Raw genomic sequence first — 16571 nt, 5'->3', positions numbered from 1 at the left:
AATACTGTAATTCGAATTTTCACTCTCTGAAGCGGAAAGTTCGAATTACAGAGACTTTCTATAATTCGAACAAAAATTCTTTCCTGTGGGAATTCGAATTAGGGAGAGTCAACCGTAAGATTTTTATAAAAAAATGTTTTTGATTTTAGTATTTGTGGAAGACTTTTTATCAGTTTTGGGTTGTTATATTGTAAAATAACTGTTTCTGATTCAAAAAGAAGAAAATAATTTTATTTATAATAAATACCGTTTTTAAACAAGCTTTCGCCATCCGTCAAATTAAAATCCCTCCAAAATAATTAGTTTTTGCCATCCGCCAAATCAAATTCCCGCAATTCCGTTAAGTTTACTTTCCACCAAAATTTCTTTCTGCCAAAATTTGTTACGTTACTGTTACTGGTACTGTTTTGAACTTCTTCGAATACTTTCTGTTAGCCGAGGATACCTAGGACGTTCTGCTATTTTGTTTGAGATATTTCTTTGATTCTCAACACGCAGTGAGAACGTAATATAGAAATCAATTCAAACTGCTGCGAGATTCACATTCTTTCAACAAGAGAATTTAATTGCTATAGCAACAGCCTCTTTTATGCGTCCTATTTTAAATTTGACAGTAAACATGTTAACTAATGAGGTTTAAAAAGTAAGCGAGACCAAACGAGCAATCCATGGGAAAATTGATCATTTGCTTTTTCAAGCTAATTTTCATCAATTAAAATCATTTGTGGCACGAATGGTATTTACCCACTGTTCACGTTTATAATGGATTTCCTAATAAGTATTGAAGTTGTTTTGTAAAGTTTTGAATTATTTAACTAAACGATCGTATCTTGTTTGTCACGTGAATTTATTTGATGCTTTAATCGAGTCATACACGGTTCATCAAATTACTTACAAAAGAAAGGTGACAACCATGTTTTAACCAAGCATAAAACGTAAATCCGAACACGCGTTGCAGGATTGCTCGTGTGCATTTGCGTGGGAAAATATCGTCAGTGACAGAGCTCTTTTTTATGATGTTCAGCTGTGGTGTAGAATTAGAATTAGTATCGGTAAACCTACAAGGAAGCTGTATGAGGAAATGCAGATAACACTAATTTTCTATTAAAGGAATAAATCGCCTCTACTAAAGAGACACTTTTATTAAATTCTTTTTGTTTTATTTTATCTCCTGCGATTACCAGAAAAAAACATAAGGCTCTCCTCCTGATGCATTTACATATTTTTGACAGGAAGTATAGAATTTTCTTTCAAAAATATTAGCATTGTGAAACAAACTTTGTTTGTCCAGCCCTTGTTTCAGTTCATATACGCCTTGACGTCACGACTTTAATATTTATTTAAGGTAAAAAATAAGTTAGATCTTGGTGTGAGTATGTGCTCCCTGGATGGTAAAAAATGGTGTTCTTTTTTTTTGTTGTTGTTGTGTTGTTGTTTTTGTTATTGTTGTTTGTGTTATTACTACTCCCTCAAACTGGATACCTTGTAAACAGCGTGCCAATCCATTTTAGGACAGTTTTCATTGAACACTTCTGTATTTGCACAGTTTTAAATCTCCAGGCGTGTTCTCTGTGTCTCTCTTTGTTTGGCTCAAAAATAATGTTTTGTGGTAAAAACCTAACCCTATCTTAGCAAGCCTAAAACCCCTGTGTTTCAGTAAACAAGTGAGGTAAATAAGAAGATAAAATGGTGATTAAAAACAATTTTAATTCACATGATAAAATGAATAAAAAAAGAATAATGGAAAAGATTATCTGCATTTCTAAATATACTTCTCGTATAAAAGAAACCGATGGATCAAGCCGTGTGATCATCTGCTAGAAAATCCATTTTCATCCTGACCTGAAGAGTATCTTGACATATCAGATTATGTCAGCAGCCCTTTTTTCGCTCTTTTTAAATGTTTACATTTTCCTCGAAAAGCTCTTTCAGGTCTGGCGTCTGCGTGACATACAAGAATATGTTAGAGGTCTTTTCAAGAGGATATCTCACGATAACTTACCTCCAAGATTACACGCTATTTGGGATCAGCAGCTCACTATTGTTACAGGAATATTTTACCCAATTAAAAGGTTAAAAAATCTATGACAAAAAGTTTTTGCATTAGTCACCCTAACATAAAAAAGAGACTCCTAAAAAATTATTGTTTCTTCATATTATCATTGATAACTCATCAAATTCTTCAATTGTATTAGGTTAAAAAACATCATCGCAGTTTTCAAATGTGAAAAGAATGATCATGTGGTTTGTAGAATACCTCTTTATACATACGTCTTTATACGATGTTCAACGAGTTCACAAATTATGTTACGAAAGTTACGAAATGTTTTGTTACCCAAAATAATTATCTAAACTGTAATCAAAGGTTCACATTTTTTTAACTACAATTTTTTTTCTGCCACTTCTTATTTGTTGATTGAATTAAGGGACAGTTAATCTTTTTCTGAAGGAGCCAGTTATTGACATATAAAGTTGACTTAAACGCCTACGTAAGAGAGTACACAAAATGTAGTGGCAAACAGCGGGGAAATTTATAGGTCAGGCGACACTTTTTTAATAAATAATCGAGGCAAGTTGTAAAAGTTGTAAATCATATAGACATTCCAACCCCTCCCAATAATAAATTGACTTGAAAACGCAGGAGCAAAAACATTTTTTCCGTTTTCTTTGAATTTTTGACAAACTAAAATAAAACTAAAGTTTCTAAAGACATTAGAGAGCAAAACCTTTAACACGATTTTCTATATTTCCTCACATAATGACGATCTGATGCGTAACACAACTTTAGACTTTCCTGCCGCATTTTTGAATTTCACTCTGCTCATTAAAACTCCTTTTCTGTAGATTCTGTAGATAGCTTTTATTGTTAATCTACTGTTGTGTTTACGTCCCTTAAAACAAATCGTGTAGAATGGACCTTAAGAATTTGCAAAAGCTAGCGTGCGTTTAGAATTAACTTGATTAAATCCTAATCATCTGGGATTTCAATGCGGAGAGTTTGATGAGGTAGTATATATATATATAGAAAATAACTAAAATATTTCTACTAATGAAAATAATTTGGATTATAAGACAAACATGAAAGATTTGTTGTTGCTAGGAATGTGTCATGTGTAAACAGAGAGATGATAAGGATGGACAAATGTTGGATTGTCTCTTCATTATTAGTATGTCATGATACGAACAGGTTTGAGTGAACACAAAAATTGTCGGAGAAAACGATTTAGCTTGCATTATTAGATTATTTTTTTCGAAGTTTATTCTGTGTTGTTATATGAACACATTGTCAGATAGATAAACAAATCAAGTTGAGAAGTAAGCGAAAAACGACTGAGTTACATATTAGTGACGGATTAGGGTTGGTCGTTGACTCTTTATCGGAGATAAGATACTGACGAGAAGAAGATTTTAACCGTAAAGCGAGAGAATATTGAAAAAAAATTATTTAAATCTCACTTGGTGAAATTCTGTCGTTTTGACCATATACTTGAATTTGAGATTTGCGTCAAAATGTCACCGCTATTGAAAACGTTTATTATATTTCTTGGTATGATTCATCTATCAATAATGGTGAATTCACAGGGGACGGCGATAAGGGTTGTAAACAGAGGTTAGATTTTATTTATTTATTTTTCTTTATGTACTAACACGTTAATCTTAAGGGTTTTTCGTTACCTTAGCATGTCTGAAAATTCCTTAGATCTCTTTGTTTGGCAAATTTTTTTAATCCAAATGTGAACAAATAAGCAATACGAAGTAATTCCGCGAAATTTCCACTTAAACAAAAAATTAGTTTTCTTTCACGGTTCACAATGTTACAAATTGATTGAAATTACTTTGTAAAATAAAATTACATTTTGTGGACCTTAATTTTTGCTATACGACACCAATTTTCGGGGTATTTGTTGTCTTGTTGAACTGACTACTCCTACTTGTATCCCAAAAAGAGAATTGTACTAAGTTTAGATCTTTGGGGGATACCTTTGTATATGGTTCTTTTTGAAGTAAAAGACCAGAAGGAAAACAAACAAACAAAATTTCGCCATAACTTAGGGAGCTGAACCTGGGTTTGTTTTGTTTTTATAACAATTGTGATTTAAACTCTGTTATTCATCATGGTGTGAGAGGAAAGGAAATTTGCTTGACTAATTAATTAACACTAATTAACTTGGAAAAACATGTTTTAAAACGATCGCAAATTGTTGAGGAAAAATAAAACACAAAAATAAATAAATAAATAGGTTTCTCGTTAATTCGAAACTGTAACAGAACGGAAATATCCTTTATCTTTATCTATTTTACAGTAGAAGTTATACTATGCCAACCTCGTCCTTAGATCGCCCAATTTAGATTGAGGTTATGCGTACTCAGAATAAAATTATTGGTCGGCGTATCTCAATAAGGTCCCAGGTTTTCTTATACGAAATAACTAGTGATAAGCCGTGGAAATCTACGGGAATTCACCCGTCCTATGGGAATTCACCCGTGAGAACCGACTAGTCTCTATAATAATAGCCGTCGTCTGTCTGTCTCTGCGCGGACCCCCCGCTGAGTTAGAAAATGATGTTACGGAAACACGAATATCAAATGCGATATATTTTTATCCACTTTGTTGCAACGGGTAAATATAAAGGACGGGCGAACCCATGGATTTTTCCACGGGCTAACGATTAGTCTCTATTATAATAGCCGTATTCCGTCTGTCTGTCTCTGCGCGTACCCCCCGCTGAGTTAGAAAATGATGTTACGGAAACACGAATGTCAAATGCGATATATTTTTATTCACTTTTTGCGACGGGTAAATATAAAGGACGGGCAAACCCGTAGATCTCTATAATAATAGCCGTCGTCTGTCTGTCTCTGCGCGGACCCCCCGCTGAGTTAGAAAATCATGTTACGGAAACACGAATATCAAATGCGACATATTTTTATCCACTTTGTTGCGACGGGTAAATACAATGGACGGGCGAACCCGTGGATGTTTCCACGGGCAACGACTAGTCTTTTTAATAATAGACGTATTCCGTCTGTCTGTTTGAAAGGGTTACCGCGTCCCATAACGGAAACACGAAATGTGATATATAAAGGACGGGCGACCCCGTGGATTTTTCCACGGGTTAACGACTAGTCTTTTTAATAATAGCTGTATTCCGTCTGTCTGTTTATGCGCGAGAAAAACTCTTTGTTACAGAAACACGAAATATGGGATATATATAAAGGACGTGCGACCCCGTGAATTTATCCACGGGCCACCCACTAGTATAGATTATTAACAGCAATTGATTAAAGACTGCTATATCGCTTCTTTACGAGCTTAAAATTTGCAAAAAATTAAAATTTTTGTCTATAAACGTTTTGCTTTTCCAGTAAATGCGGCGCATTGTCCCGTTGGCTGGAAGAAGACCACTTTTCGCTAACCAATCTACGTTCAATCCTCAAAAGTCACTTGTTATTTAACATACGACTGTTGCATGAGAGACTAATTTTACGACAAGATATTGCACCACCCATCATTTTACAATTAAATGTTTCGCGCCGTTCTGTTTCGCTTTCGCCCGTCAATTTCACGTTTGACGACTTCGCACCTGTTGTAACAGAATATTTAAAACTTTTTTATAAACTACACGAAATGTTTGGCTAAGACTTTAACGTTACTTATATTTCTGTATTTTGCGTCTCAACTGTCGCTCGCATCTTGCTTGCTGACTATATACTTAAAAAGGCTAAATGAATAATGGCTTGCTTAGTTGGGCTGATACGCTAATCAAAATTAAACTTCTGTTTTAATCACGTTTGTCATCGTACAAAACTTAGATGACTTTTAGGACAAGGAAGGTCTTAGAAACTAGCTATTGCTGTTTCATAATCACTGGTACTTTTATTTACTCGCTTTAGACTGGGTGTTGGTTAGTAGTTGCTTTAGGCTGGATGTTGGTTAGTAGTTGCTTTAGGCTGGATGTTGTTTAGTATTTGCTTTAGGCTGGATGTTGGTTAGTAGTTGCTTTAGGCTGGATGTTGGTTAGTAGTTGCTTTAGGCTGGATGTTGTTTAGTAGTTGCTTTAGGCTGGATGTTGGTTAGTAGTTGCTTTAGGCTGGATTTTGGTTAGTAGTTGCTTTAGGCTGGATGTTGGTTCGGTCCTTAAGGGATTTGAGCCTCATGTTGCTTATCAGAAGTTGCTAATAAAAAAGCGTGTATCGTCATCAATAAAGGGTGACATTTAAATTATGCAAAATAAATACACGGTTGTGATAACTAAAGTGAATGTGTTTGCTTTTTGTTGTTGACTTGTTCACATACGCCATAATTCAACATAAATAAATGATAACTTTGAAATCACTAAAAGCGCCACAACATAGTGAGAAATCCAGCCTATCGTTTATGACATGCGCCATCTTAGTTTCTATAGAGCACTTTCCTGAAATATTTAATGACGTGCCTTCACTGCATAAAATTCACATTAGCATACGTCTCCAAGTATACACGTAATATTAATGTTGAGAAGACATATTCACTTTCTTGACTATGACGTCATTTACCAACTTCAGACAACAGTCATCGAATGAAAGTATTTATTTCGTGTCACATTTTTCGCCCTCATCACAATATAAAAATTTATAGAAAAAAATGTTTTATACTGTGGTATTTTTATTAAATCAATAATTTTATTCTAGAAATTTTAAGGAAACGCCGCGTCTTAATTTACGTTCGCGGTTTTTTTTCGTCATTGATGTTATTAGTTTTTTTAGTTTCTTTCTTGAAGATAATAGGCGGGTTAGAGAGACCACAAAATCTTATCCAAGTAGAGTAAACGTGACGAAATGATAATAACATTTCACATTACAAGAACGCGATCTTATTTTTGACGGCCTTCAGTTTACGCCTATGCGCTAGCGCTATTTTTATATATTTGTGATTAACTTTAACAGACAAAATTTTAACAACCACCCAAGCCTCAAAGATATTGTCATAAAGGACCAGCATAAAGGAAGAGTTCTTGTATATTATTAGTAACCCAGGCGTCTTGTGGAGATATCCTTAATCAGATAAGCATTTTTTATGATAAGATAAGTTGATAAATTAATTTTAGTAAAAGTATTTCACCATTTTACTTTGGTTTTTATCATTCATGTTGACTTAATTCTCCAGAATATTCCGTCAAAAGTTGACAAGCGTGTATCGTGCATGTATTTTCTGCATAAAAAAGTACAATGGGACATGTCCACATTATCATGAAACAACGGTGTAAATATTGACCAACCGTTCTTTGAGAGAATTCATGGGCATTTAACAGGGATGAATTTAGTGTTCTTAAATCCAAAGTGTAATAAATCTTAGTAGGAGAAAAATGCGAGGATATAGTTGTCTAAGAAGCGAAGCAGGTAAATCCGTCAACATTTGTTCTTCCTCTAAGATATGGCATTACTAAGCAAATATGTCATTATAACAGAAGTAAACTAAGCAAATAAAAACATTGACACGGTATGACAAGTAGCTAGCTAGTTGATCCATAATGGTAGCATTAATAAATAAATAAATAAATAAATAAATAAATAAATAAATAAATAAATAAATAAATAAATAGATAAATAAATAAATAAATAAATAAATAAATAAATAAATAAATAAATAAATAAATAAATAAATAAATAAATAAATAAATAAATAAATAAATAAATAAATAAATAAATAAATAAATAAATAAATAAATAAATAAATAAATAAATAAATAAATAAATAAATAAATAAATAAATAAATAAATAAATAAATAAATAAATAAATAAATAAATAAATAAATAAATAAATAAATAAATAAATAAATAAATAAATATGTAGCGTGCTGTTTAGATTATGTTGGACACAAAATGTCAATATAAAAAGTTATTAAATCGTTTTAAAAGGTAAAATTTCGACATAAATTCTTTGAATACCTGTCTGAGGTGTGTTTTGAGCAATCATCATCTGTAGTGGTGATTAATTTAAATTATAGGTGGTTTTGATGAAAATAAGTTGGTTTATGAAATTCAAACATGTATATAAAAACACACAGAGGACATTTTTTAGACACCACTTTAACTATTTATATTTACTCTTCACGTTCCTCCACGTAATCTCGACATTCCTTTTCCTAAGCGGGTTTTGTAAAATATGGAAATGATATGTCTAGTACGAGAAATAAAAAAAAGGATACATATTTTTTGTAACTAAATATGGTTCTATGGACGTAATTGCTGTTGTTGGTGTTGTTATTATTGATGTTAGACAGACTAGGAATGCATTGCGGTGGTTAAACACTTTTGAGAGAACTAGAGATAACACTTTAACATGACATTTACAATTTAATAATAACAATATTATGTAATTATCGGCTAATCTCTCTTGAGCACTACAAGTCATAGTATGGTGTCATAGTATGGTGTATGTGAAAGAAAATAGTGGGATAATATTTTATTATTAATTATAAATATATCACAGATAACATGTTGTTATTCCTTCTTTTACTAAATCCAATTAACACTGTGTAACATCTTCTTAATGCCTATTGATCGAATTTATCCGGTATTCGTGGCTGCTGTGTCCGGAATGACAAATATTCATCCCCCGTAAACGCTTGCTTGTGGTTTAATATATACAAAAGCGAAACTTAACACGGCACCTTGACGTGTAAGACAAGACGGCACCTAGACGTGCATCTACGAGACTACTCACTGTCGTGTAACACGTTTTCGGACAACTTCTAGAGAGATATCTTTCCAGCAAACTGTTTGATTTAACTTTTCTTTAGAACCGTGACGTCATACAGCTATTCAATGGATTTTTAGTACTGACGCATGGAACCAAATTATAGGGGCGCAATGAGGGAAGGGAGTGGGTTTATTTTAAATTTTTTTGTCGTCTAGAGCTGTTCTTTCCACATTATATCTGCACCACGTCCACCTAATAACTCTCGTCATTTTGATAACGTAAAATTTTACTTTTAGAATTTTGACATTTTGATGTTTTGATTTTAAGATCACATTGAGCCACATTGAATTTGTGTGTGTGTGTAAAAATAATCCGACATGTGAAAATGTTGTTTTGGTGGTATTAATGTTACAGTCAAAGTCTTATTAATTTTTCATTTGTACAAATAAGCTTCTATTTCATGAAGAGGTCAATTAGTAGCTACAAAATTAAAAAATCTGTTGTAAAAGGTTGTTTATTTGCACATGGATGTACATCCATGGTTTGCGGTATGAATCTAAAGATTTCACATTTTATCAAATTTCATGTGAGGATTTCAAAAAAACATTTATGTTGTTTGACAAAGTTGAGAAATAGCAGTGGCACTTCAAAGAAAACTAATTCGGGAAAGATGATCCTCTAAATAGCCAATTTCATCCTCAGGACGTGTGTCCAAATATACAAAAATACCTAAAAAGGCGGAACGAGGTTTTAACACACTCGTTCTCTGTCTGTCTGTCCGTGAAAGAAAAGTCGTGCTACAAACACACCAAATAGCAGATGCGATATATTTTTACCGCCTTTGCTTCGACTGCAAAATTTCGGTTGATCTTTTAGGGTGCTAAAGATTTGTTTTCCCAAGTAGTTAATGGATTTGCTTGTGAACTTCAGGATTAAATTCGCCTTCATCACACTGTTCACAGTTCAAGTTTTCAAAAAAGGCAATCCGCAGTGTCCAAAAAGACAGATTCGATTGTAGCAATATCTGAAACCCTGGGTTCGTGCGTGATATTTTTGTAAGCAAAATATCCATTCCCACGTAATTTCGAGCGCGGATAAGAATGATTCAAAAAGTGACAACGTCAGAAAAACGACTATTACATCTCCTTCCCTGGTTGTCTTGTCTCCTCACACTGATCTTTCCACAAGATATATCTGAGGATAAGGTTGGCAGCAGCAGTGACGACAACAAAATAAACATCTGACGTTTAAGGCTGAACAACTCGCCATACCTGTTGTAGTTAATTAGGTTTGCACCAAATTAACATATATAAAAATACTACAAAGATATCTTTATCGAACAAAATGATTCGTCAGCTAGAGAATATTTCTTGACTTTTTATGTTCATTTGTTAAAAAAACAATTTCGTGTAGAAGATGTAAACAGTTAAAACAAACTAGACTATAGCTTTTTTCGGCCAAAACTTTCATCACTCTTGAAAAATCTCATCACTTTTGTCCGATATGTTTTGCCCTGTGAATTTGTATTTTCGTGGTGGTAGAATGTGTGGGATAATTTCAGAAATATTTGCTAGATAAAATCTATATTTTATGATGAGGTCATTAATAAGCAATTACAGTAATTTGTGACCGCGGACATCGATATCCTAGCTAATTAATCTAGAATGCAGGAACTCTCCATCTTAGCGTATGAAATGCTTTTCACTCAAAGGTAGTGCAAACAATGAAGGCAATATCTCTTAAAACCTGTTCCTGTCCTTGATATTGTGGCTGGACAAACCTTTTGGGCCAAGTTTTCTTCAGACAGAGTTATTAGCTCTTAGCGAAACCGAAATTGTCACTTCAAAAAAAGTCGGAAAAGATTGTTTGAAATGATACTCTTGTTTAAATGGGCCTCTAAATCGTACATTTGTGGAACTTTTAAAGCTATTTTTAAACATTTTTGACCTGCTTATAGTTTACACACTTAACCACTATGAAGGAGATCATATATTTTTGTTTTTGTGTCACAAAAATTATCCGCGAGTTTATTTCGTGGTTAATTGTAATCAAATTACAGCTGGTGATCTCCGCCCAGAAATTTCATACTGAAACCACAATTAGCTTTCAGAGACTACATTAGGCAAAAGTTCTAGGGGGCTTAGAACAATATCGTCCTGGATTACATGTCGGTTATATATTGAGGATTTCTCTACATTTAGGTTTACTTAGGTACTATATTGAAATGTTGATTTACTTTTTTTTTACTGTAATTAAAGTTGAAGGGTACTTCCTGATTGGAAGAAATTTACTAAAATTTACTCACTAAGGAAAATAGTTCAAGACGGGGGTAAGGAGATCGTGTATATAAGGATTTATACAAATGACTTATTAAACATATCTTTATGAATACAATATGTCTTGGAGTAAAAGAAACCTTTTTATTTATATTTACATTGTCTTGTTTTCAGGCGTATCAGTGTTAGGGGAAGTTCACCGCAAAACTGATACATGGGTGGATTGTGAACATGCTAAAGACCTGAGTAAATTTGCTAATTGTGCCGCATTAAAGCGAACAGAGAAATGCAAGGCGTATTCAGAGAAGATGAGATATTACTGCCCAGTAACATGCGGATTTTGTAACGGTAAGGCGTTATCAGGGTACCAATCTTTATGTCGTAAATAAGTAGGCGGGATGTAAAGCCCAAGAATAATGTTGACACAATATATACCCTTAAGGTTTTAAGAGTTTTTCTACTTTTAAAGTGATACTAGAAAGAATTAATTTTGACATAATTTCGCTTTGAACATACTATATTGAAAATTTGAATAGCTAACATTAAACCGCGTAATTTATATGTCGCATGGGACGTCACGAAAACGATTCTAAAGCAGCACGGGTAATTATTAGGCAGCATTGCTGTTCTTTTTCTGAAAAAAAATTTACATCCATGTACTCTTCTTTTCCTTGTATTTTTATATGTATCAAAGTAATTTTTTTAAGGTGCCACTGAGGGAGTGACAACGAAGGCCTCAGCACCTGACGGGCCGCCCTGCAAAACTTCCCTGCACGGGTGCTGCAAAGATGGCGAAACAGTAGCGAGAGGAAGAAACTTTCTCGGATGCCCTGGTAAATTATCGCATATTTCTTTTAAACCGATTCATTACAATATTTGTTGTTTGAGAGCTGTGCGTATATTTTTTTTATGAGCGGTTACATCATGATCTTTATATGCTTTCTTCTAAATATAATTTTCTAAAAAAAGATAATTAAAAAAAGTTTAATTTCGAGGATATTTTTATGATATTTTGCGAGAATGGCTAAAAATCACAAAAGTTTTGTAACTTTTAAAGTATTATAAAGTTTTTAAATGTCATCCGATATTTTGTCAACGATAGTACAAAATGCTGTGTTTTTAACAAAAGTTGCCAAGGTGAACAAGAAAGGAGATTAAGATTAAATGTATGATGTCAAATTAGAACAAGAAGCTCTGGGGGCTCTATGAATTTCCGCTTGCTACCAAAATATCTGCTAATTCGTTGTGTTATCGTGCTAAACATTATAAGAGTTTTGGTGCATGAAGCTCTGAAGATCAAGCACACAAGTGACATTATATCTTACAACAAACGCAAACAAAACAAAACGTGTCATAATAAACTCACATTTTAAAAGAAATTGCTAACAAAAAATACAGCCTATCATTCATGGTTGAAAGTCTTGCGATTGAAACGTTTATGGTCTTAAACGGCATTTAGTTGACAAAAAATCAAAATTTTGATGTGAAAATCATTTTCAGCATATTCTTTTATTAACTGTGCCAATTTTTGTCGAAAATAAAATAGAAAATATAGAAATTTTAGTCTGAAATGACATTTAGGTGACAAAAAATCAAACTTTTGTAACATCATCATCTTCAGCATACTTTATTTGTTAACTGTGCCAAGTTTGGCCGAAAATAAAGTGGTTTTAATTTTTGAACCAATTTTGGCCTAAAATGACATTTAAGGTAACAAGAAATCAAAATTTTGATCTCACCATCATGTTCTGCATACTTTATTTGTTAACTGTGCCAAATTTTGTCTAAAATAAAGTAGTTTTAATTTTTGGACAAATTTTGGCCTAAAATGACATTTAAGGTGGTAAAAACCCAAAATTTTGATGTCACCATCATGTTCAGCATACTTTATTTGTTAACTGTGCCAAATTTTGTTGAAAATAAAGTAGTTTTAATTTTTGGACCAATTTTGGCCTAAAATGACATTTAGGTGACAAAAATCAAAATTATGATGTCACTATTATGTTTAGCATACTTTTTTTGTTAACTGTGCCAAATTTTGTCGAAAACAAATACCAATTTTGGCCTGAAACGTCATTTAGATGACTTCCCAGTAATTAGGGAGCTTGGGTACGAAGTTTAAATCTGTGACGTTGCAATTTACCATTTGCGACAGGGTTAGTTAGTTAGTCAGTTATACCAGTATAGTATATATATAGTATGAGCGGACTTTAAGAACAACAAAAGGATTTTAAATTTTTAAGGGTACTACTTAAAAGGAGAAGAAATGGTTATCCATGACTGCTAACGTTTTATTGCACTTTTTATATTATTTTAGAAAAATGTTTTGATACGCCTAACTATTCGTGTTCGTTCTACAAAAGTATAGACTTCTGCGACCTCTACAAAGATCAAATGTTACATAGGTGTCCAAGAACTTGTGAAATGTGTCAAACTCCTGGACAAAAGAAGAAACCTACACGCCAACCAAAAAATTCAACGGAGGAATGCATCGACGTTTGGGAACCTAAGATGTGTAAAAGACTCGAAAGCTTCCGGTTATGTGAAGTTAAGAAATGGTCTGTAAGATTATCGCAAAAGTGTCGCAAAACTTGCCGTAAATGTGCAAAAGATACACCACCACTTTTATCGGTCGCACAACCATGCGCGAAAGAAGGTACATGTTGCTGGGATAAATCAAAACGAGAGAATGGCATTTGTCCTGGTACGTGATTATTACCGGTGCTAATTTTTTTAACTAGTGCAAATTTTACAACCGGCATTAATTTTGTAACCGGTGTTAAACTTGATAAAAATTATTCAATATATACTAACTTTCAAATCTTATAGTGTGCAGAGATTCCTTCTCACAACATTTCTGTAAACGCTTCAAGTATGATTGCATAAAAAACACGGCTATTAAAAGTGTTCAGATCAGAGTGCTATGCCCGAAGACGTGTGGAATGTGCAACAGCCAAAGTAAGTGTGGCAATTACTTAACAATTGTTCTTACGTAAGGTATTTCAACTCTAGTCAGTCCGGGATTTTTCGAACATATTATGACCTTAATAACTTGTCGTCTAAATTGCACACTTATAGTACGTCACAAAAGGGACAAAATGACAGCAATATATTTTTGCTTGCGTCAGCACATTTTCTGTGACGTTATCAAAAGCTTGAAATTTGTTCAAATTGCCACTATCGCTTAAAATTCAATTAATTTGGTTTTAGAGCGGCTTTTTGCATTATGTTTGAAGTTTTCGGATTTCACATAGATCGCGTGACAAAATGCCAAAAAGTGCCCAAAAATCCGATTTTTTTCCGATTTTCTGGTAACATTTGAAAAAATCGGGAGATCGGTTAAATCACGTGTCCAAAGCATGCAAAATGATTCTTCCTGATGAAACAAAGTTGTGTTGTAGGTTTCAAGTTCTAAGGATAATCCTAACGAGAGTTATTATATGTTCCCCATCATAAGGGTTTCATATGATTTTTAAGGGTAGTTTTAAGTAATAGCCAAACTCAGAAAGGAGTTGTAGTCATGTAACATAGCATTAAGGAGTTATTAAAAAACCGTCATGGGGAGGATAATCCGCCCCCCCCCCCCCCGTAGCCCCAACCGAATAGGGTTAAAATTAATTTTTGTTGTTGATATGATGTACCGGGCAGAAGGGCGTAAAGCCATGTGGGACTTAATTCGGTTTCGTCAACTCTTAGATGTATGCATGGACGATATTGTTTACTGGGATTTCTGCTTGCAATGGAAAAAACAAGGCGAATGTAAAAAGAATCCGGAAATTATGAGTGTGTATTGTAAAAAGACGTGTCGTTTCTGTAAATAGAACTCAAGTAAGTTTATCCTTTTGCATTTCTTACGTGACCCCGAAGAAAAAAAAAAGCTTTTACGCACGAGAGTACCAGCTTGACCAAATCCTGGTGGAAGCACTATTTATACAAAAAGAGGGATATTAGGAATGTGGAAAATAATTCAGAGCTGGATTGAGTAGGCTGTTAATAGATTTTCACTTATTCTTTTTATAGCTATTACGTTACTCCTCAGTCCCATATGCTATAAATAAAACTTATCAGAAGAGTTCATAGTGATACAATCAGGAAAAGGGATTACTAGAACGTTATTAACGACGAACTAAAGACCTTAGTTGAAGAAAAGCACGAGTACGGAAGATTATAATGTATATTGTGAAGACAATAGAGGAGTATTGTGAATAAAGAAAGGCAGATTCTGGTTGGGACGGAAATGAACATCAACAAAACAAAAACAAACTAGGAAAAAACGTAATCAAAAAGATATATTTTATATTTCCACTGTATTTTTGACTTTTCAGAATAAAATCGTGAAAAATTGCTATTTTTTAATTCAGACCAAGAATGATAGAGGATGAAAGGAAAACAGATCTTCATTTAAAGTACGAAATATCCTTTGACCGTGAACTAAATTGCTCGCATAAATCATAAACCGCTATGCGCATAGCTACGGAGTATATTAGTACTAGTCGGTAGCCCGTAAATAAATCCACGGGTTCGTCCGTCCTTTATATATCACATTTCGTGTTTCCGCAACACGACGTTTTTCATGCAGACAGAATACGGCTATTATGACAGTGTTGATTTTGAAGACCAGCCCGACTGGCTTGGTCTGCTCCATAAGAAATCAATTTACATGTTACAGCCATCATGACAAATAAAGTCCTGAAACAAATACTAAGAATGTTTAGGTATTGAAAATATACGTAGAGTTATAAAGATTGATGTTTCTCAGATAAAAACGGTATTTTCACCTAAAACATTTCAGAACGAAACACACTAGACCCATAATATAAAACACTCTGTTAAAAATACCAGTTTTGTTTGTCAAGCGGGTGACGAAATTAAAAAACAATGGGATATATTTTCTCCCTATTGTGATGGTCACGGGGTCAATACGTACGAAATAATTAAAAAAGAAAAAGTTGAAGATCAAAGTAGCAAAAATGTTAAACGACATGTGATAAACATATTTTTATTATTTTATTCTACCGAACTTACTGAATAATTTGTGAGTACAAAAATAAAGAAAATAAAGATTCGTAAATAAAGATGAATCCTCCATATTACGCGTTGTTGTTGGTCATGACCATGGATGTACGAAAAGAGGATACACAACGAGAAAAAATTATATTCAATTTTCTATTGTATTACGAAACAATTAAACATGTGCGCGTTTAGCAAATCCAGTGTTTTTTGCGTTTGTCGGTATATTTTTAACGAGAACGATCATTAAAAATAATCACCGACAATTTAGCAGGAGTTTTCTTTTACTGATAAGACTTTCCCCTACAGTAATTACTACAATTTCATTTGCGTTAACACATTCGGGATCTCTTATTCCAGACAAAAAATATTTGGTGTGCAAAGTAAAGAATAACATAAAATTTTAATATTTTCGTGAGGCATGGTTCGTGTCACGTTGGATTTACTTGTTGTAGCAGTGTTAGTATTTTACGAAAACTACAGAATTAAATTCGAATTAAAGTCTAGCCAAAAACATAAGAATTTAAAAGTTTGTTTACATTTTTTCGAAAGAATTCCGAAAACTGAAATTATTAAGAGTACCGAGTATCACAATAACTTT

At 33.3% G+C, this 16571-nt stretch overlaps 1 protein-coding gene across 1 annotated transcript; it reads left to right on the top strand.

Moving 5' to 3' along the window:
* The first annotated feature begins 2101 nt into the window (after positions 1-2101).
* Positions 2102-15306, top strand: LOC130623731 (uncharacterized protein ZK643.6-like). The gene is made up of 7 exons (XM_057439244.1): positions 2102-3610; positions 11135-11308; positions 11668-11793; positions 13278-13664; positions 13790-13918; positions 14657-14788; positions 14981-15306. Exons 1-6 carry the CDS (start codon positions 3511-3513, stop codon positions 14779-14781), a joined length of 1041 nt encoding a protein of 346 aa, XP_057295227.1. The 5' UTR covers positions 2102-3510; the 3' UTR covers positions 14782-14788; positions 14981-15306.
* Positions 15307-16571: the final 1265 nt, after the last annotated feature.

This window comes from Hydractinia symbiolongicarpus, chromosome 13 (genome assembly GCF_029227915.1).
Source record: "Hydractinia symbiolongicarpus strain clone_291-10 chromosome 13, HSymV2.1, whole genome shotgun sequence".
In the NCBI taxonomy this organism is placed as follows: Eukaryota; Metazoa; Cnidaria; class Hydrozoa; order Anthoathecata; family Hydractiniidae; genus Hydractinia; species Hydractinia symbiolongicarpus.
This window is presented reverse-complemented; position numbering and strand designations above follow the sequence as displayed.

Coding starts and splice junctions, on each gene's coding strand:
- LOC130623731 (XM_057439244.1), top strand. CDS start 3,511: ATGTCACCGCTATTGAAAACGTTTATTATATTTCTTGGTATGATTCAT. Junction 11,309..11,667: donor AACATGCGGATTTTGTAACG/GTAAGGCGTTAT, acceptor AATTTTTTTAAG/GTGCCACTGAGGGAGTGACA. Junction 13,919..14,656: donor TGGAATGTGCAACAGCCAAA/GTAAGTGTGGCA, acceptor GTCAACTCTTAG/ATGTATGCATGGACGATATT.